Genomic DNA, 19293 nt, shown 5'->3' on the forward strand with positions numbered 1-19293 from the left:
AGTCTTACAATGCTACGCTTTTTGGCGGGAAACCCCCTTAAGACACTTCTTCGTGGGCCCCCGTGTCTTTGGAACCAGAAAAATTTGGTCGCAAATTTGATTTTTTTAACATTATTGGTTAGCTAGAAACCCATTGAATTTAGAAACTTTTTTGTTTCTTGGTATTTGTTTCCTCAAACAATGTTTTTGAGGAAAATGGCGAATCACGATGTGCATTTGATCACATTTTGACATTTTTCTGGAAAACATTGCTTCTTACGAAAAAAGTATAAAGACAAAAAGATTCTAAATTTAATGACTTTCTAGTGGACTGATAATTTTTAAGAAATTTAAATATACGAGCAAATTTTTTTGACTCCAAAGGCAAGGGGGCCCAAGAAAAATTGTCTTAAGGGGGTTCCCCGTCAAAAAACGTAGCACCATCAGAGTCCACATGTCATGAACTCCTGTGTACCAAATTTAGTGATTCTCGTACAACAGAGGGTTCTGAGATATAAAGAAGATTATTCTTAGAGGCGGACTTCAGGGGGCTGTAACTCCGAAAGAGGGGGTCACTAGGCAAAAAGAAAAAATACGGGTCCCTTAAATTTGTCTTAAGAATTTATGACCAAATTTTGTTGCATGAATTTCGGGACACCCTGTATACACAATATTTATTGATAAAGGAGGCGGCACGATCTATACATTAACACACGGATTCATCAACCAGGCGTAACGTTAGTCTGACTAGCGGAAGTTGCGCAAAAATTTTGAGCCCGTGTTGCGCGAATTTAAATAAAAAGCATAATCCCATTCACAAAAAGTGCGCGAAGAAGGCGCAACTATTAATTATAATGCCACGTCTATTGTCTTGTGGTTAAACTATTATGAATCACTGGAAATACTTATAATAATATATTGCAATTAAAAAAATAAAATGCAATTAACTTAATAAACTACACCTTAAGTTGCACGATTTTTATGCATGTCATGTAGAAGGTCTAAATTTTGACGTAACTATTAGCGCAAGTAAAAGGCGCAAGGGAAACGCATTTTTTGTGAATACGTTTATAAAAGTTCATTTAATTCACTAGTGAATTGAAGCTGTTACAGTAGGCTGCTAGCTAATGAATTCTGCAGCAGTTTAGTGCAGCTTCTCAGCGACAGATGGGGCGGCATGAAAATTTGGAACTATTTAATGCAGCTTGATTGGTCAATCGACACAAGTGAGCGTTTCACTTCATGGATTGAAAAATTAATTGAACTGACGTATTTCTATTTTACCACGGCTGTAGACTTTTTGCTCGACTGAATATTTTGGGAATGGTGAATATCTATCTGATGACTAGTAGTTACTATTTCTATCTCTTTAGATCTTAGTTGTCATATGGTAGTTTAAATCTCTTCATTACCTCGTACTACCATTGTATAAGTAAATATATACAATGGTACTACACACTACAACATACGATTTCACTTGCGAAAAAAAGCCTATCTATTATATTTGTTGGTTATTTGGACTCTTCAATATAATGCGTAATTTAACGTACCTATTTCGTATTTGGGGTTAGGAAATCAGACAGAAACTACTTAAATGATATTTAGCGTAAGTATTCCGTATATTTTTTGGCCTTTGGAATCGAACAGAAACTACTAAACGATATTTAGCGAATTTCATTATGGGGTTAAGAAATCAGATAGAAACTATTAAATGGTATATAACAAATTTTGTATTTAAAGTTAGAAAATCGGACAGGAATTACTAAGCGCATTTGAGGTTAGAAAATCGGGCAGAAACTACATAACGATATTTAATGCATTTCATATTTGAGGTTGGGAAATCAGACAGAAACTACTAAACGATATTATTTAGAATGGGGTTAAGAAATTTTTATTATGTAATAAGAAATGTGCTATTCCTTACTTGAAGTTAGGAAATTAGATAGAAACTACTAATTGAAAACAATATCACTATGAAGATATTCCCATTCAATTGTATTTTCCAAAAAAACTGGAAATCTCATTTTAAAAATCAGCCATAAATCTGTTACCGTTACTGTATATCTACTCTTTTATTTCGTATTCAGACAAGCAAAAGTTATAGAGTTTTCCTGAAATTATATATAAACATATTTCGTATTTGATGCAAATTTAATGGAGACCATTGCAAAATTTTTAAAATAATCATAATTTCTGAAATACATATTTACACTGGATATTTTTAAAAAACCATTTAAAATTTAATGTACACCATGAAAGAGTGACCGCAAAAATCGCCCGTTTTTTCACAATTCGCAGAGGACTAAAGAAAATAGATAAAAATATGTTTTTGGTCTCAAATTACTCGTTGCAAAAAATTAAGATGAGCATAACATTTAGTTTTTTGAAAATTTTCAAAAATCATCTCTATTTAGGGGTTAAAAAGACGCCCAAAACGAAGAATTGAATTTTACCAATAAATATAAAAACTATTAGCATGTGAATTTTTCTATCGAATGATTCTTGATACAAAGAAAGGTTTATTCTCATGACTGAAAAAGCATGTTGAATTAGAAAATCTACTCTTAAGCGCGCTCAGAGGGTGGAATCATCCCCAAAAATAGGGAATGTCAGAAATAATTGTAAAAATTCCAAAAAAAAATATATGAAGATAATTCACATGCTAATATTTTTTATATCAATTGGTAATATTCAAATTCTTCATTTTTGGCATATTTCAACCCCTAAGGGTGATTTTTTTAAATTTTCAAAATACTAAACGCTATGCTCATTTCAGTTTTTTACGACATGTAATTTGCAATCAAAAACATATTTTTATGTAATTTTTAAAATTATCTGCGAATTGTGAGAAAACGGGCGAAAATCACAGGTTTTTTGCGGTCACTCTTTGTTTCTGAGAATTAATAATTTTTTTTGTGTAATGTTGTATATAAAAAAATAAAGTAAAACATTTATAAATTTCATGATCTACCCAATGTCCTAACATTTCGCTACCAGATTTTTGGGTTCAAAATGACGTTTTAACAAAATTTTCTTCTATTCAAAGTACTTCATTTAGCCCTTAGAAGGCTTCAGAAATTGACGAACAATTTTAGTTTTTTTCAAATAACAAATAATTTAACCGAATTAAATTAATTTAGAGGTGACCTTACAATTTCAATTTTTATTTAATTTTATTATAATAAAGGTAAGGGCTTTTGTCATTTTTTTCTCACTCTTCTTTCGTATAAGCCGTTATTTTATTAGCCATAAAAAATTATGACTAAATCTTATCGTATTTATTAGTTATTTTATTTACATTAACATCAGATTACAATAAGTACACCTTGGTATTTGTGAAGAAACGGGGGTGCAAATTAGAGATGTTACAAAATTTTATAATAATGTGATAAAATAAATAAAATGCGATAGATACTGTGGATAGGAACAAAAGTACAGCGACTTTGTGATCTTTTTTCTGCACGAGATCTAACAACTAAGGAACAAAAATAAACAAACTGATAAAGAGATTAGTTACAAAAAAAATCCTACTGTTACAAACTAAAAATTCAATGTTTAACATTTACACCAATTCGTGGCAAGAACATAAAAAACGTTCATGGACGACACGTTTTAATTATTTCTGCACTATATCTAAATCTATTAAAAAAAGGAGCGGCTTTAAAAAAAATGTCAGCCTGGACGAAATGACAGAATAAATTATCATGATCTACGATTTTTGCCAAAAACATTTTTCTCTAAATAGAAAAGAAGTTAGATCACCGACTTCAAATTATCCCTTGAATACCCACACCATGAGCTTAAAAAGCAGCCAAAACTTAACAGTATCGTCACTTTTGTATTAAGCAATCCATTTTTTCAGCGTTTCAACTGAAATGCAAGACGCTGAAAGAACCGTTATCAAAAAAAATAAGTTACTAAGCACGACTCGTAACTTACAATTCTACAATCCAAGACATCCGTTGCACCATTAAACGCCCTCCTGTACTTCTACCGTTCAAAAGATCACGATTTATTATTAAAAAATAATGCATTAGAACAGAATATTCACGAAATAGCTGAGACGCACATAGTAATCTTAAAGTCGACATAGTTATATACACGTTTCCACTCACGAAAATCTGCCCCGTCCGCCAAGTTGACCCCTGTTTCCAGGACCGCCCCTACCGGGGTTCCTCGGACCTCCGCTGCGACCTCTCGGGTTACCTCTGGCGCCTCTCTGACCGCCACGCTGCCCCCTCGGTTGACCGCCTCTCCTGATGCCCCCCCTGCTCCTGAAGTCGTTCTGCGGACTGTTCCAGTTGCCGTCGTTCTGATTTCCGCTACTCTGGTTGAAGTTACCCGGCGGTCCCCTGAAGTTCTGATTAAATCCGTGAGTGTTGCGACCGCCCCTGAAGTTGTTGAAGTTGCCGTTGCGTTGCCAGTTCCTATCGTTGGGGCCCTCGTCGTAGTATTCCTCGTCGTATTCGTCGTTATCGTACTGGCTGTTCCTGAAATCCTCGTCGCCGTGGTTGTTGAAGCGGAAGTCCTCGTCCATGTGTTGGTTCCGCATGTCGAAGTCCCGGTGGTTCTGGTTGCGGAAGTCCAGGTCGTTATTGTGCATTTTCCTGAAGTCCACGTCGCCCATGCCCCGCATGTCGTTGTCTCTTCCTATGTTACTGAACGGCCTCATGTCTTGATCTTTAGACCTCATGTCGGAGTCCAGGTGAGAGTTGCTTCCTAGGTTGGACGTGTTTGATGGAATGTTAGAGTCTTTGCTGTCGTCGTAATCGTCGTTCAGGTAGTCTTCGTCGTCTTTTATAGGCATGACGTCGTGTAGTTCTTCGATTTCCCCCGAGTCGATGTATTTTTGGAGAGCGTCCGGTCCGTCGGCTATGGCTTGTTCCAGTTTAGACCCGGCTGAGAAAAATTCAACAGTTATTCAAAAACTATTAAAAGATTTTTTTCAGAAGTTGATTATTTGGAAGCTACGACAAATAACGGGGAATACTTACGTTCTACTGGAATTAATTTTCCATAAATAATAATGGCGTTGGGAGCAATCTTTTGCAATGGAACCACCCCGGGTGTATTCTCGACGATCTGGCTGATAACTTCGTTGATAGTACCAGCAGTATCATCTGCAAATATTAATGATTCGTTTACAATGAATAATGACAAACCGTTAAGTCTATGATCGAGATAACGTGCTCACTGATTGGTTGAATAGAATCTCGTGAATAATTACGCCAATCACAGCCAGTGAAAGAGAATGTCGTTTTAATGTAATCTTGCTCTTATTGTTTTAATTTTACCGAAATTCAATTGCCAACGCGAAGGAAATAAAATTACTAGTCCAAACAAAATTATTGGTCCCATGGCTTGTAATCATTTATAAAAACTCTGTATTAATTAATTGTACATTTACTACCACTAATAATCAATGGTATTCATCAAATCTAGGCCTATGGTGGTTTTTTATTTCTAAATCTGCAATAAAATACATTTTAAGTAACCATTTATGTCCAGATGCGATCACACCTTGAGGGAAACAAGGTAGACGGAAATAGAAGACGTACCGCAAGTCATCGCTGCTGCATCCCGAAATGCGCCTAGTAGAAAAACTTACAATAAAATCGTGCATACCTCCAGTCTCGTTCCACTGCGCCTGGAAGTTCCGCGGTATAGGCTTGCTGAAAGGTACCTTCTTCGGTTTAGGTTTCTCCTCGTTCACAACGCTACCGTCCAAATCCAAACCGGGAATAGCTTGGTTCTCGTCGGTGATTATCGAGGTTATCTCGACTTTATCCTCGGGACCCATGCCAGGAATTATTGAGGAGGGTTCGTCTGTAACACAATTATAACAAGATAAAAAATCGGCGTCGCGAAAGCAATGTGATAATATACGTACCGCCCATCTCCATGTCTTCCAATCCAGCAATACCGGCAGGCAGTGTGTTCAAGTTGTATTTGTCCCTCATTTGGTCGCCTGGCCTGTTCCTGGTCCAGAACTTGCTCGTATGATCGTTGGATCCCGAACACAAAATGTGGCCGAGCGGATGCCAGGCTAACGTCCACACTATGCTGTCATGGGCTTGCTCAATAGCTCCTACTTCCTTGTCGGCGCTAGGAAAAAAAATAATAATTACAAGGAATTTCATATTGGCTCCATTTTCCCTTACCCGACATGCCAGAACATAATTGCCCCGTCGGAGCCACCGCTGCAGAAGAGACCCTCGTGAACGGGATGCCACGCCACGCTGGAAGCCTCCTTTTTGTGTCCCCTGAAGGTCTGCACTTCCTGACTGAGGTTCCTCAAGTCGAACAATTTCAGCAAGTGATCCCTAGACGCCGTGATAAGCCAATTGCCGTTTTCGTTCCATTTTAGGTCCATTACCGTTGACTTATGGGCATGTCTTAGGAAAAAAAGTAATGAGAATACCTAAAAAAGTATTTTGTGAATAGAAACGCTTACAATGTGGCTAGCGACTGGCCCGTTTTCGGGTCCCACAGTTTTATGGGCTGTTGGTTATCTTTGCTGCCGGAAATTATAAGGCCTTTTTGGGGATGCCAATGTACGCACTTTACGTCAGCTCCATGTCCTAACAATTGAAAAACACTTAGCAATAAAATATGGAATGTGTATTGTTAATTACACATACAGCGTAATGAAAACATTTTTAAAACGGATGCAAATATACCTAAAATATATTTTTTTTCATTTGAATTTTATACTAACATTTAATTTTTCAAATCATAATGCTGTAACTTTAAGATAAATTAAAATTTTATAAGTAAAAATATTTTGCTAATAAACGTGAAACTCCTGAGATCTCAATATCTGAAATTACATTTTTTTATGCCGAAATACTTGTTTGAAATTTTTTTAATTATGAAAATTCCAGAAATAATCTGAAAAACTGGTATAAATTTCATGCTTTTCAGTAACAAAATTTGTACACTAATTTTCTTTAACTGTCATAAAATAAAGTGTGTGCAAATGAAATCAATTTTTCCATGAAAAACATAAAACTTTATTATTATTTTTTGACACCCTGTATATATTACAAAAGTCAAGCTAATTTAGATAAATTTTAAAAAATTATTCCTTAAAGAATCTCATCAAATGAAATTAAAAATTTGTCACAAAACCATTTTTTTAAATTTATTTGAATTAGTTTAATTTCTTTACAATAGTAAAAATATATGGGAGCTAATAAAAGAACAAATAATTTACAAAAAGACCCTGTATATTCGTTCATAAAGTTCCGATATAAAAATAAAAAATACATATGAAAAATTGTGTATTGCCGTTTTCTAAAATGGGGAAAGTATAATTTATTATAAAAAAAAGTCAAATTAAATATCTTAATTTTATATTTTACAAATTTTCATGGATTTAATTTTGAATCTTGCCTTTGAAAGTTATGATTAAAAAAACCATTGCCGTTATACAAAAAAAAATAAATAAGTACAATTCACATTGACAATAGCATGGATGTTGGATATTAGAAGCGTTTTGTTAAAAATCACCAGTTTAAAAAATGTTTTGAGCAATATCAGCCAGAAAAAAGATGGGTAATGAACCGTCAGAACGAATTCTATGAAAATTGCGAAATGGGGAAGCGGTGTATGTGTGGTGTTCCATCAATAAAAAAAAAATCAGTTTCCACTGACTTACCTCTAAGTATTTTTTCTTCCTGATAACGGAAAAAGTCCCAAATACGCAGAGTACCATCGTCCGAACACGTTACAAACTTGGTATCCGACGGGCTGAAGCTAAACAACACATTCACATCATCTCAAAGCATACAACAAGGATAGAGTCCGTCAACTCAAAAAACCGAATAGAAAACTCTCGACCGAAGTTACCCTCACACTTTTGGTTAACATTTATCGGTTCAGTGAAACGGAAAAGGCCTTTCGGGCCCAACCTGAACATCTCGCACAGAGTTAGCCAAAAACAAGCAAAGGGACTTTGGCGTCAAGCTTTTTATTTCCGTTTTTAATTCAAACGAACTATGCAAAGCCAAATAACTACTGTTTTCTTCGGCGATACCATTAGTGCAAAAAATGTATTTGAAACAATGTAACCATGATCTGATCAGGGATTAGGTAGAAAAAAGTTTGAACAATTTTTATTTAAAAAAATAAAATAAATACAAGGCATTAAAATAAGAACACTTTATTTGTACAATCGTCACTCGAAGTATTTCCTCCTCTTGAATTAATGCAGATGAAATAAAACAAGTTTGCTTTTAATATTTTTTTTATTTAGTCGTAACTCCCGTAAGACCGAATGAAAGGTTGAAAATAAAAACGCAATTCCAAACGTCCTTCAAAACTGGGTCGCTGACGCGCAGTTTAGAAACACACTTGGAAGTGTCTCTGGAATTTATTGTAAAATGAATTTATTAACGTAAAAAATTACAGCACGGTATAATATCACAGCAATTTTAAAATCTATCACAAAATATTCCCTTATTATATTCAATATTCAAAGACTGGCGTCTCATTTTTATTTTATTCACAGATTACCAAAGATTGCACTAATGTAAGGAATGGGAGGGAAATTTTTATTGAAACATTCTGTATAAATGTATATACAAATCTGAGAATTACGGAGAGAAGTTGTAGATACCTTATACCACGTAGGGCTTCTTTGTGCGCCTGGAACATCTTCACGTTGTTCATGTTCGACTGCCAATACTTCACGTATCCTGCGTGGTCCCCCGTCACCATCCAGCTATCGTTGTGGCTCCACACCATCGTTCTCACTGGACTATCGTGGGCCTGAAACCAAATTTCACATAATCACAAACCGTTTCAAACCCACAACTCGAGAGATTTCTAACTCCCCCCGTTGCCTACTCACCTGTAAAATTGTCTCAAAATTAAATGTCAGCCCATTCCATAATGTAAATTCTCCCGAGCTCGCCCCCGTGACTAGTCTCCTTCCCTCGGGAGTCCAAGCCATGCAAAATATGGGGCATCTCATTTTATTTGTAGCCGTTTTTACAAAACGGGTGGTAACGCAGTTAATAGGATTGTCGGGGTAACTGGGAGGAGGCATCATATCTGGATAGTACATTGCGTCTGGCTGAAGCGCCCTTCTGTCTCTATAATCACGTTGCCACACTCTATTCTGTAAAAAATTTTAACCATATGCCTATACGTCACGATTTCCTTAACACCCCATATAGAGACAATACAAGGTGATAAAAGCAAGTCATATCATATCACATATTACAAAAAAATATATAAAGTACCTATTTACCTCTAATTCCTTTATTATAGCCGAATTATAATCTACCGTTTTCCTCATTACCGACTTTCTGAGACGTTTGCCGTCAAAATCTTCTAACGTCATATTCCCTAAAGGTCCAGGCAGCGGTTTGTGTAAGTTCATGAAAGGTCGGAATTGCGGCCTATTATTAAAACCACCTGAAGGAAAAAAATATATCAAGCACAAACTTTCGGCTTGAAATCTTCAATCCAACTTACCTTGTTGTGCCATATTCGGTGGAGGACCCGTCATAATGGGAGGTGGCATCGACAAATTTGGTGGCGGCTGAGCAAAATCCATTGTGGCAGATTTAGTGTTTTCTAAGAATGAAATATGCTTCCAGCCTTGCTTTAAGATATATTGACATAAACAATATGGTTTTAATGTCACATACCTAAATAAAAAAAAAAATAGTAGAAAGTAGATAAATGTCAAGAGCATAGTAGTACAGAACCATGCGACAAATATTTTTGCATTAAATTACTTACTTTTATTTACATTTCAAACAGCAGAACGTGCAACATTTTTAGCTATCAAACAACTGAAATAATCTATAAAATAAAATAAAAAGGTATTTAACGAAATAATTAACATCCGCGTTTACAAAATGGCATTCACAATTCACAGAACATTTCACATTACAAGAGGTACACATATGTTTCCAAGAAAGAAATACCCCATTTCTAGTAAATTTATTTGTTTAGGCTGGTGAGAATGGTAACAAAAAATAAAGGAGAAGAAGAATTTATTCTTACGGTGATAGTAGAAGTAGAAGATGAAGATAATAGCCGCATTTTATTTACCTGAAATCTAATCTAACCTTAGTTATTCTGAAGCTGATAGGCCAATTAGGTGAGGTTAACTAAAGGCTGATCAAGACAAAGAGGGTAGTTCAGATAAATAAAATACGGCTAACAACAGAAATCAGAATTACCATCTCTGGCAGTATTTCACTACGTTGACTGAAATTGAATATTTGAATGTCAGCTATATCCAGCGTTGCCAAATTTTTTTTCGGGCAAAGCGGGATTTTGAAACTTTTTGAATAAAAAAGCGGAATTCTTTCGTCGAAAAACGGAACATACTACGGGTTTGTAATTGATGCCTAAAAAAAAGGGGGACGTAATCAGGAAATATCTATAAGAAAAAACAAAACAAGAGCGCGAAAAGCGGGACTGAGCGTGTCCCGCGCGGGGCATTTAATTTTGGGTTAAAAAGCGGGACGTCCCGCCAAAATCGGGACGTCTGGCAACGCTGGCTATATCTAATATCTAGTAAAATTCGGTATTGTTGTAATATGCTCTGTGGCCAAGGTTTTTCATGAGACGCAAAATAAAAAAATAATTTACATACAGTCAGTAATTTTTATATATTTTTAAAATATAATACAAATTTTATTTTAGTCATTGGTGAAATTAGTAGTTTATGCAAGAAATTCATTGAATATGAAGCAAATTTATCAAATTTTAGCAATTTATTCCAAAACTATTTCTATTAGCAGCGGCATGTAGTAACTTTTCTCAATTTATTGTTGGAGTTGGATACTTTCACCAGTAGGGCTTTCGTTTTGGCAGAAATAGTACCTATTAGTAACTAATATCAGTTCACAGTAACTCTAAGTTGCTATTAGTTACTAATACCAAGAACTGCAAGTCATTCCAGACGAGCAGTTCGCCTTCCGACCCAATCACTCCACTGAACTCCAAATCCTTCGCCTTACCGAGCACATCACGGCGGCCTTCAACAGGGGACAGTACACTGGTGCTGTCTTCCTGGACGTCGCAAAGGCCTTCGATACGGTTTGGCATGAAGGCCTACTGATGAAAATGCTCACCAACCAATATCCCATATCCTTTACCAAACTCATAAAATCCTACCTACACCACCGAAAATTCCGCATCCAAATCCAAGATTCCCTTTCCACCACCCGTCCCATGGAGGCCGGTGTCCCCCAGGGCACCGTCCTGTCCCCACACCTATACACCATTTACAACTCCGACATCCCACATCCCCCCAACACCAACATATACTTATACGCCGACGACCTGACAATCACATCCCAATCCGTAGATCCTAGATATTCCGTCTACCTCCTCCAAAGCTCCTTAGACCAACTTGAAACCTGGTGCAACAGGTGGAAAGTCAAAATTAATCCCAACAAAAGTTCGGCTATCCTTTTTACCAAACGAAAAATCCCACAAAACCTTGACAGACTGACACTATCCCAGGAACCCATCTCCTGGAATCGACAAACACGATACCTGGGCGTGACGATGGACCAGCGTCTCACGTGGAAACCGCACATCGTGGAGACGGTGGCGCGAGCGAAGACCACCAGGGCTAGGCTCTATCCTTTACTCAAAGGTGGAAACACCCTCAGTTTAAGGAATAAGCGAACGCTTATCAAGGTGGTACTTCAACCGCAGCTAACCTACGCCTCCACGGCGTGGGGTCACGCGGCAAATAGCCACTTAAAGTCATTACAGGCTGTGGAAAACATAGCCCTCCGCACGGCCACCGACGCGCCCTGGTACGTAAGAAACACTGACATATTACGAGACTTACAATACACAAACGCTACACAGACAATAAGACAAAACGCGGAGAAACGATTTGACGTAGCCGCTAGACATGACAATCCCCTCCTCAGGCAAGCCGTTGACTACGTACCCGACGTGACCGACAAACACAAAAGACCTAGACACCAACTTTTTGACCCTGGGTGACCACCCCAATGACCCCCCCCCCTGCCCGCTAACCTTTTCTGTTTCAGAGACAGCCAGGATCAAGAAACGAAGACAACGACACACACACACATACACACCCCCCATACCCTCCTTAACCCTCCCCTCCCGCGCTAGCCTAAGGGCCACCTTAGCAAAGCGCATCCCAGGCTGCATAGCCGCACTACCCTACCCAACCATACCACACATAAACATGACACTACCCCCGGGGTTTACACAGACGAGCCGGCGAAGCAAGAAGAGCGCCAGAAGAAAGGGCCCTAGCCGGCGGGGCCCAGCCAGGACAAAAGGAGGTCCCACAAAGCGCCTACACCGGCCGCATTTGCGGTCGGGGTAGACGACGGATGGGGCCCACCTACGAAGGCTGTCCAGGCCTACACGAGATGAGGCAGGATAAAGAGGGATAATCCCCCTCGATCCCAAATCATTGAGGCCAATTTCTAGTCATAGAATAATGGCGCGAGTTACTAATAGCTACTATTTTTGCCAAATCGAAAGGCCCTCAGGCAGTAGCAGAAGCAAAGATCTCTCTCTCTACCTAATCTATGGAGCAAAGTAAAAAGAAGAAGAAGAGTTGTCGTACTTTATTTTTTCAAATAATCGTTAAAAGTTATACAAATCTTTATCTGCAATCTAGACTCGTATTAAACAAATAGATATATAAAATATAATGCCACAAGATTATGATTCAAAAGTAAGTCTGCACTTGGATATTAATCATGGACTCGACAGGTGAGGTTATAAACAACAGCATATAAAATAAACATTTATGTAAATTCCTTCAGAGTTACGGAATTAGTTCAGACCCGTTTGATTGAGAGTGGTTGGAGGGATCAAGTAAAGCTGGCATGCCGAAAAGCGATTTTAGAAAATGGCGACAAACATATTCCGACTGTAGACGAGTTGATTGCCCAGATCACGCCCAAAGCCAGATCCATGGTTCCAGACGCGGTGAAGCGTGAACTACTTCACGAATTGGAGTTAATCTTAGTCAATATAGACAAGGCTGGATACAGCAAAAGTTTTTAGGATCTTCTAGTTTAAGTGGAATCCTTCAAGGAATATGTCAACAAGTATTAATGTCCGTTCCTTTCTAATTGTGAACATATTTAACATTTTTATTGATTGATAAATCTTACAAACGTACAATTGAGATTCTTATCAATAAAGTAGAATTCATTTTTTAAATAAAACATTTAATTTACAGTTCATCTTTGATTGCGCTCTCGCAATCGCAATTCTGCGCCTTAGTTTGTTTGATGTGCTCCATGTCTTCAAAAACCTTCACGGAACTAGTAATCACTTTACTCAGCTCCCTGAAAAGATGTACGTGGTAACAAAAAATATTTTTTGGAAGCAAATTGTCATTGACGAAACTTCGACTGTTTTTGGCGATTTCTTTGGCTTTATCGTCGTTATCTATTGCCCATTTCAGCTTATCCACGAGGTCGGATAAATCCTTCTTAACGGGGACAAAATGAAAGTTGGGAACGAGGTCCTTATAGAAATGTTCCATATACTTCGACTCCGGTTTAAATACCAAAGAGCCACCTGCCAGTAAATACGGTGTTCTGTACGGGGCCACTGTACCATCAATGGCTAACTGGTATTTGTACTGAAAAAAAAAGTTAACTAAGAATCTATCCAAATAAATTTGAAAAAATCTTTACTTACATCAAAAAACCTAAAAAACGAAACGTAGTCGCTCTTAGGGCCGTAGATATGTTCCTCGTCCCTATAAAAGAAGAAATTTGTTAGCGATACATTAAATAAATCAGGATACTTCCTCGAAATGTCTATCAGATCTAATCGATGCCTGTTTGAGTCCCTGCCCCTCCAAAATAATTTCGGAATGCGACTCTCCCAAGGCCCTTCAGTGTTACCCTGAACGGAAAGTATATCCAACATCACTCTGCAAAATGTAGTGTGCTAAATATTACTAACGTTGAAGCAAAACGATACCTACCTTCCCATATTTTCCAATGTCGACTCTGTGATGTCATGGGTGGGCATTACTATATCGTAACTGTCGGTACTCGCACACCACGACAAAATAGGATACTTTTCAGGCAAGTTATCAGTGGACAAAGGCCAATCACCCAGGTTAACAAAAAATTCCAGGTCTGGCATCTTCACTTTTCTAGCCAGGGACAACAGGATGTTGTCCATAAACATATTATATCCGACATATTTACCGTAACATTTCCGATAAACTTCATTATTTTTTATGACATAATGGCACAAACTGACAGAGTGTGGTCTATCAAACTTTTTAATCACCTTACAAATTAGTGTTTCATTAGTAATTTCATTTATATTTAATAATTGAAAAAAAATACTAGTTAAGTAAACACAGCCCTTACCTTTTCTCTATACTGATCCCAATTAATTTCTCCAAATATTTTCAGTCTCTCAGTAATTTCACTGGGAAGCAATCCGCACTCCCAAGATTCTATGAACTCATTGATATTATGAATAGGGCACATGCAGTCGTCTGGGTAGACCATATTATTTATTACATATGGAGATTCTGCTACATGTTCATTCCTATATGTGATAGAAATCTTCATGTACACACACGGTTCGTACATTTTGTATCTCACGATGTAAGAGCCATCTTTTCTATCTAAAACTGTCGTCCAGAGTCGACAAGGTTTTTTTGACTTTGTGGCTCCATCGATAACTATTTGGAAAGGTTCTTTCAAAGGCTCCGTTATACTGAAAACAGTAGTGGCATTGCATCTTTCTTTACATAAATTGAAAGTTTACCTAACATTCGATATATCTATTGACTTTACGAAAAAGTATCTTGCAGGCATTACAAATTTGTCTGGAGTTAAACCAGGCCCCCAAACTTTAGTTAATTTTGGACTAACCTCAGTTTCCGAAAGTGTTTTATCTATTAAAAAAATAATTAAGAAAAACAAGTGCATTTTTAATTCGTCCGTTAGTCCAAAGCGAAACAAAACTAAACTAAACGCTATTTCTATTATAAATTTTATACATATTATTAATTAATATAACAACCGGAAATTCAAATAATAGAATGACAATTAAAAAACAACAATCAACAAGCGCAACCAAAACAAATCACAAGGCAGTGTTCAACGAATGATCCAAATAGCTGGGTCAAGTTGAACAATCCACTGAACGGGTTTTAAATAGTAATTTTGCCACAGATTATTATGTCCATATCAATCATCATTTTGTTTCTAGGTATTATAATTTTAACCTACTGACGTAGCCCTAATTTCTGTCGCTGAAAGATCTCGACTATTGTAGTCAATTGGGTTAATTAACAAAATGTTTACTCTAAACGAGTTTGACTGGTCCGAGCGCTCGCTGAACACATCCCAAACGAAAAATGTGAGTTAACCATAGAATTATATATAGAGATGAGAGATGGCAGAAATATATAGAAATTATTCGATGTAAAAAAATTGATAAAGGTAAAAATTCTAAACAGCAATTAAATAGTTAATAATTAAATTTGGATAATACTGTTTCTTTAAATAGAGGTGTTATTCAGCAATTGACTTAAATAACTTATTGGTAAAATCTTTAAGCTATTTTTTTCTTGCAAATTCTAGTATTTTTGAAATGAAAATTCTAGAACATTATAGAACTTCTTCTTCTTCTTCTTAAATGTTGCGATTTCATTTTTATTACTTGGTATAATTTACTGTTTCCTTCTCACCTGTAAGTTATTTGAATCTATCTGTCTCTATTTTTACTAAATTTAGGTCCTTGAATTGAAATGGCCTACTTTCGAAAGTCTATATAAATCTCCACCAAGAAACTAGCTGTCAACTCAACAGTGTCAATTTGTTATTTTAAGTTCTTTCCACGTGTTCTGAATTGTTGTGGTGTACAGTCTTTTTTGAAGTAAAAATGGGCAAGAAAAAGAAGTCGGGGACTGAGAGCTCTTTGGGGCGTTCACTTATAAAAGACCACGTTGGTAGCAGCAGAGGAAAAAAAATGGTGTCTGATAATACTATGGTAACGTTAAAATGTACACAATTTTTTTTTGTGTTTTTAGTGTGTATATGTTAAACTGCACTATTTTGTATTTCTTTAGCTGCATACGACAGAAATTCAGGATGGTTATGATTGGGGGCGGTTAAATTTACAATCTGTTACTGAGGAATCGTCTTTTCAAGAATTTTTGTCAACTGCAGAATTGGCCGGCACTGAATTTCAAGCCGAGAAGCTTAATATTAAGTTTGTTAATCCGAGATCTAATATTGGGCTGCTGTCTGGAGACGAGATTTCAAAAACCAGGGATGCCCATGAAAAATACAAGGAGGAACTGAAGATTCCAAGAAGGTAGAATAACTAATAAATTATTTTTTGTAGATTATTTATTTTAATGCTTCTTTCAGACCACCATGGAATGCTGACACTACTCCAAATGAACTAGATAGGAATGAAAAAATACATTTTTTGGAATGGAGACGTTCGTTGGCCCAACTGCAAGAAACGGAAGGCATCTTGTTAACACCTTATGAGAAAAATCTGCAGTTCTGGAGGCAGCTGTGGCGGGTAGTGGAACGCAGTGACGTAGTGGTACAGATTGTAGATGCAAGAAACCCTTTGTTGTTTCGCTGTGAGGACTTGGAAAAATATGTGAAGGAAGTTTCCGAAAATAAGATGAACCTCATATTGGTTAATAAGGCGGACTTTTTAACGGAACATCAACGAATATGTTGGGCAAAGTATTTCTCCTCTCTTGGTGTTCGCGTTGTGTTTTTCTCTGCGTATTTAGCAACTGAGGACGATCAAAATAAAAGTGACAATGATAGTGATGAAGTGGAATGTGAAAGTCCAAGTGATTTTGAAGCAGTTGAGGAAGAAAACAAGAAGGAAATTGACACCGAGGAAGAAAAGATTGATGAAAGTATAGACGTGGAAGTGGTAAAACATAATATCACTTATTTAGAAGCAGCGGTGGAGGAAAATGCAGACGTCCTTGGAAAAATTCTGGATAAAATCGGTGATATTATAGGAAGAGTCAATTTATGTGAGGAGAGCCCTGTAGAAAATCCCAGTCGCATTCTAACACGTACCGAATTGATTGAGTTATTCAGAAACATGCACAGTGGCCCCAAGGTGACAAGGAATATTACCACTATCGGCCTAGTTGGTTATCCAAACGTTGGCAAAAGTTCCACAATAAACGCTTTGCTGTCCAGCAAGAAAGTGTCTGTTTCAGCCACCCCCGGTAAAACCAAGCACTTCCAGACCCTGTATCTAGAGAAGGATATCCTACTGTGTGATTGTCCGGGACTAGTGATGCCTAGCTTCGTTTTCACCAAAGCCGAAATGATCTTGAATGGTATTTTGCCGATAGATCAGATGCGAGACCATGTGCCTCCCACTAACTTAGTCACCAGTTTGATACCCCGTCACATCATCGAAGACAAATACGGCATCATGCTTCCAATTCCCATGGAAGGGGAAGATCCCGATCGGCCTCCGACCGCTGAAGAGTTTTTAAATGCATACGCATGTAAGTAACGTTAAGTTAGTTACTGAATATTCTAAATTTATTCTATTCGTAGATAATAGAGGTTTTATGACTGCCAACGGACAACCGGACGGTTCCAGAGCCGCCAGGTACGTTTTGAAGGATTTCATGAACGGAAAGCTACTTTATTGCCACGCGCCACCTACCGTCGACCAGTCGGAGTATTACACTTGGCCCGAGCGGCAAAAGGTACATTCCGAGAATAGAACCGTGCCTCCACTGGCAATTCGAGCAGTAAAGGTGAGGTATTTGACGAAAAACGTTCCAATTACTAATCTAAATTGTATTTTTTAGCCTTATCAAGCAACGACGGAGGATATAGACAAGATATTCTTTCAGTCCGGAGCGCATGGTGTACACGCTAAGGGTATCAGGGGAAAAGCAACGGGACTACCGAAGAATGGGGAGGCACGCCAATCGGAAGAGGAACCGACGAGCAAACCGTGGAAGCAGCATAACAGGCACAAGAATAAAGGGAAGAAGGAAAAGTTGAGGAGGGTTTATGCGCACTTGGATCAACATTAGGCGGCTCGTTGATATTTTGTCAATTCGGCAGGGATTTTTTGTTGCCTCTCGGTTTATTCGTTGCCTTTGTAGTCAGTTTTAAAGAAACTTAGTTTGATAGTAGTAATAAATGTAGTCCAGCATTGTTTTCAACATTTATTTTCTGCATCGTCTGAACGTTCAAATTTAATTTTCATGCAGGTGTTTTCTTGTTCACTGATCTTGCTTTTTCCATCATTTTCTGTGAAATTTAGCCGTGTGCATATGAGAAAGAAAGGTATATTTTTATGTGGTTTTTGTGAAATTGTTGAGATTAATTAACGTTTCATTCTAAGATTAGGTTTCCAAAAAGAGTAGTTTTATTACGTCTTTTTTTTATATCGCTATCGTATGTGTAAGAACTAAGAAGTTGACACCCATGTATTTTAAAAACGTAATTTAAAAATAGGAATTTGATTTCTTTTTTAAACTGAAAACACTGGCAACAAAAAATCCACGCCCGACGAGTCGATAGAAGGAAATATATTATGGCCTTTAAGAAGCTTTTCTGTACATTGCTTGTTTTATGTACAAAATGTCGAGAAAATTGTGAGCTTCTTTTGTGTTACTTTTGTATATTAAAACGTAAATTATTGAAAAAAACTTATGGTGTTTTTTTGTTCCATTTCCATTTCCATTTTTGTTCCAGGGTTTGTAATTTGCGTAGTCGGCAGCATTGTTAAGAAATCTAAAAATATCTTTTAAATATACGCAGTCCTTGAGTTACGTCGTTTTGAGTTGCGTCGAACAATATTTTAACACTAGTTCTCAATCTAACGTCAATGGTGTCGAGGTATGTCGGGGTCTATTTCACTTGTGCAGTCATCGGTGTTGCAAGCGGTTGGATATTTACAGAATGCCATGAATATTTTTAATGTTAATAACAAAATTATTGCTGCCTGTCGGTGTTATCGAGAAATGTATGAAAATAAGAAAAAACCAAAACAAACTCAAATTGCCAAGTTTTTTAAACAAATGGATTGGTTTTTGTTTCTATTTTATCAGTTGTGCAATAAGTAAGTACCAAATACATGTTTTTTTTTATAAAAAAAAGGATGTTTATTTAATTAATATTAGAGATGGGCACTTTTCGGAAAAGTGTGTTACGGACATGTCGGGAAAAGTACTTTTGACCTTGAATATAATAAGACACCTATGAGTAACGTCATGTTTTCACAGGTCACTGCTACTGTTTGAGAGTGCACAATGCAAAAGATTACTTTTATTCATAAGAG

The 19293-nt window shown here is 37.1% G+C and overlaps 4 protein-coding genes across 5 annotated transcripts; 2 read left to right on the top strand and 2 right to left on the bottom strand.

The window, feature by feature from the left end:
- Positions 1 to 3242: 3242 nt before the first annotated feature.
- Positions 3243 to 9892, bottom strand: LOC108909154 (pre-mRNA 3' end processing protein WDR33). The gene is made up of 12 exons (XM_018713395.1): positions 9733 to 9892; positions 9463 to 9638; positions 9236 to 9402; positions 8834 to 9103; positions 8600 to 8751; positions 7640 to 7737; positions 6434 to 6560; positions 6141 to 6374; positions 5870 to 6084; positions 5605 to 5805; positions 4974 to 5099; positions 3243 to 4878 (listed from the first exon to the last, which is right to left on the bottom strand). Exons 2-12 carry the CDS (start codon positions 9542 to 9544, stop codon positions 4091 to 4093), a joined length of 2460 nt encoding a protein of 819 aa, XP_018568911.1. The 5' UTR covers positions 9545 to 9638; positions 9733 to 9892; the 3' UTR covers positions 3243 to 4090.
- A 2664-nt stretch (positions 9893 to 12556) lies between these two features.
- LOC108909151 (transcription and mRNA export factor ENY2) lies at positions 12557 to 13176 on the top strand. Its single transcript, XM_018713390.1, has 2 exons — positions 12557 to 12720; positions 12774 to 13176. Exons 1-2 carry the CDS (start codon positions 12659 to 12661, stop codon positions 13015 to 13017), a joined length of 306 nt encoding a protein of 101 aa, XP_018568906.1. The 5' UTR covers positions 12557 to 12658; the 3' UTR covers positions 13018 to 13176.
- On the bottom strand, positions 13093 to 15025 carry LOC108909149 (KDEL motif-containing protein 1-like). 2 transcript variants are annotated; one of them, XM_018713388.1, is made up of 5 exons: positions 14758 to 15025; positions 14352 to 14706; positions 13955 to 14268; positions 13663 to 13900; positions 13093 to 13603 (listed from the first exon to the last, which is right to left on the bottom strand). In XM_018713388.1, the coding sequence occupies exons 1-5, from the start codon at positions 14919 to 14921 to the stop codon at positions 13190 to 13192; spliced, it is 1485 nt and encodes a 494-aa protein (XP_018568904.1). In that variant the 5' UTR covers positions 14922 to 15025; the 3' UTR covers positions 13093 to 13189. The 2 variants fall into 2 exon arrangements, with proteins under 2 accessions (XP_018568904.1, XP_023310341.1); XM_023454573.1 differs by having other exon boundaries at positions 14865 to 14971.
- Positions 15026 to 15759: 734 nt separating this feature from the next.
- LOC108909147 (large subunit GTPase 1 homolog) lies at positions 15760 to 18655 on the top strand. Its single transcript, XM_018713387.1, has 5 exons — positions 15760 to 15987; positions 16067 to 16314; positions 16371 to 17497; positions 17550 to 17755; positions 17810 to 18655. Exons 1-5 carry the CDS (start codon positions 15880 to 15882, stop codon positions 18038 to 18040), a joined length of 1920 nt encoding a protein of 639 aa, XP_018568903.1. The 5' UTR covers positions 15760 to 15879; the 3' UTR covers positions 18041 to 18655.
- The last annotated feature ends 638 nt before the right edge of the window (positions 18656 to 19293 follow it).

This window comes from Anoplophora glabripennis, unplaced genomic scaffold (assembly GCF_000390285.2).
Source record: "Anoplophora glabripennis isolate ALB-LARVAE unplaced genomic scaffold, Agla_2.0 scaffold346, whole genome shotgun sequence".
NCBI lineage: Eukaryota > Metazoa > Arthropoda > Insecta > Coleoptera > Cerambycidae > Anoplophora > Anoplophora glabripennis.

Coding starts and splice junctions, on each gene's coding strand:
- LOC108909147 (XM_018713387.1), top strand. CDS start 15,880: ATGGGCAAGAAAAAGAAGTCGGGGACTGAGAGCTCTTTGGGGCGTTCA. Junction 16,315..16,370: donor GAACTGAAGATTCCAAGAAG/GTAGAATAACTA, acceptor TGCTTCTTTCAG/ACCACCATGGAATGCTGACA. Junction 17,498..17,549: donor GTTTTTAAATGCATACGCAT/GTAAGTAACGTT, acceptor TTCTATTCGTAG/ATAATAGAGGTTTTATGACT.
- LOC108909149 (XM_018713388.1), bottom strand. CDS start 14,921: ATGCACTTGTTTTTCTTAATTATTTTTTTAATAGATAAAACACTTTCG. Junction 13,901..13,954: donor ACATTGGAAAATATGGGAAG/GTAGGTATCGTT, acceptor TACATTTTGCAG/AGTGATGTTGGATATACTTT. Junction 13,604..13,662: donor CGTTTTTTAGGTTTTTTGAT/GTAAGTAAAGAT, acceptor TTTTTTTTTCAG/TACAAATACCAGTTAGCCAT.
- LOC108909154 (XM_018713395.1), bottom strand. CDS start 9,544: ATGGATTTTGCTCAGCCGCCACCAAATTTGTCGATGCCACCTCCCATT. Junction 6,375..6,433: donor GGCCAGTCGCTAGCCACATT/GTAAGCGTTTCT, acceptor TTTTTTCCTAAG/ACATGCCCATAAGTCAACGG. Junction 6,085..6,140: donor ATTATGTTCTGGCATGTCGG/GTAAGGGAAAAT, acceptor TTTTTTTCCTAG/CGCCGACAAGGAAGTAGGAG.
- LOC108909151 (XM_018713390.1), top strand. CDS start 12,659: ATGCCACAAGATTATGATTCAAAAGTAAGTCTGCACTTGGATATTAAT. Junction 12,721..12,773: donor ATTAATCATGGACTCGACAG/GTGAGGTTATAA, acceptor AAATTCCTTCAG/AGTTACGGAATTAGTTCAGA.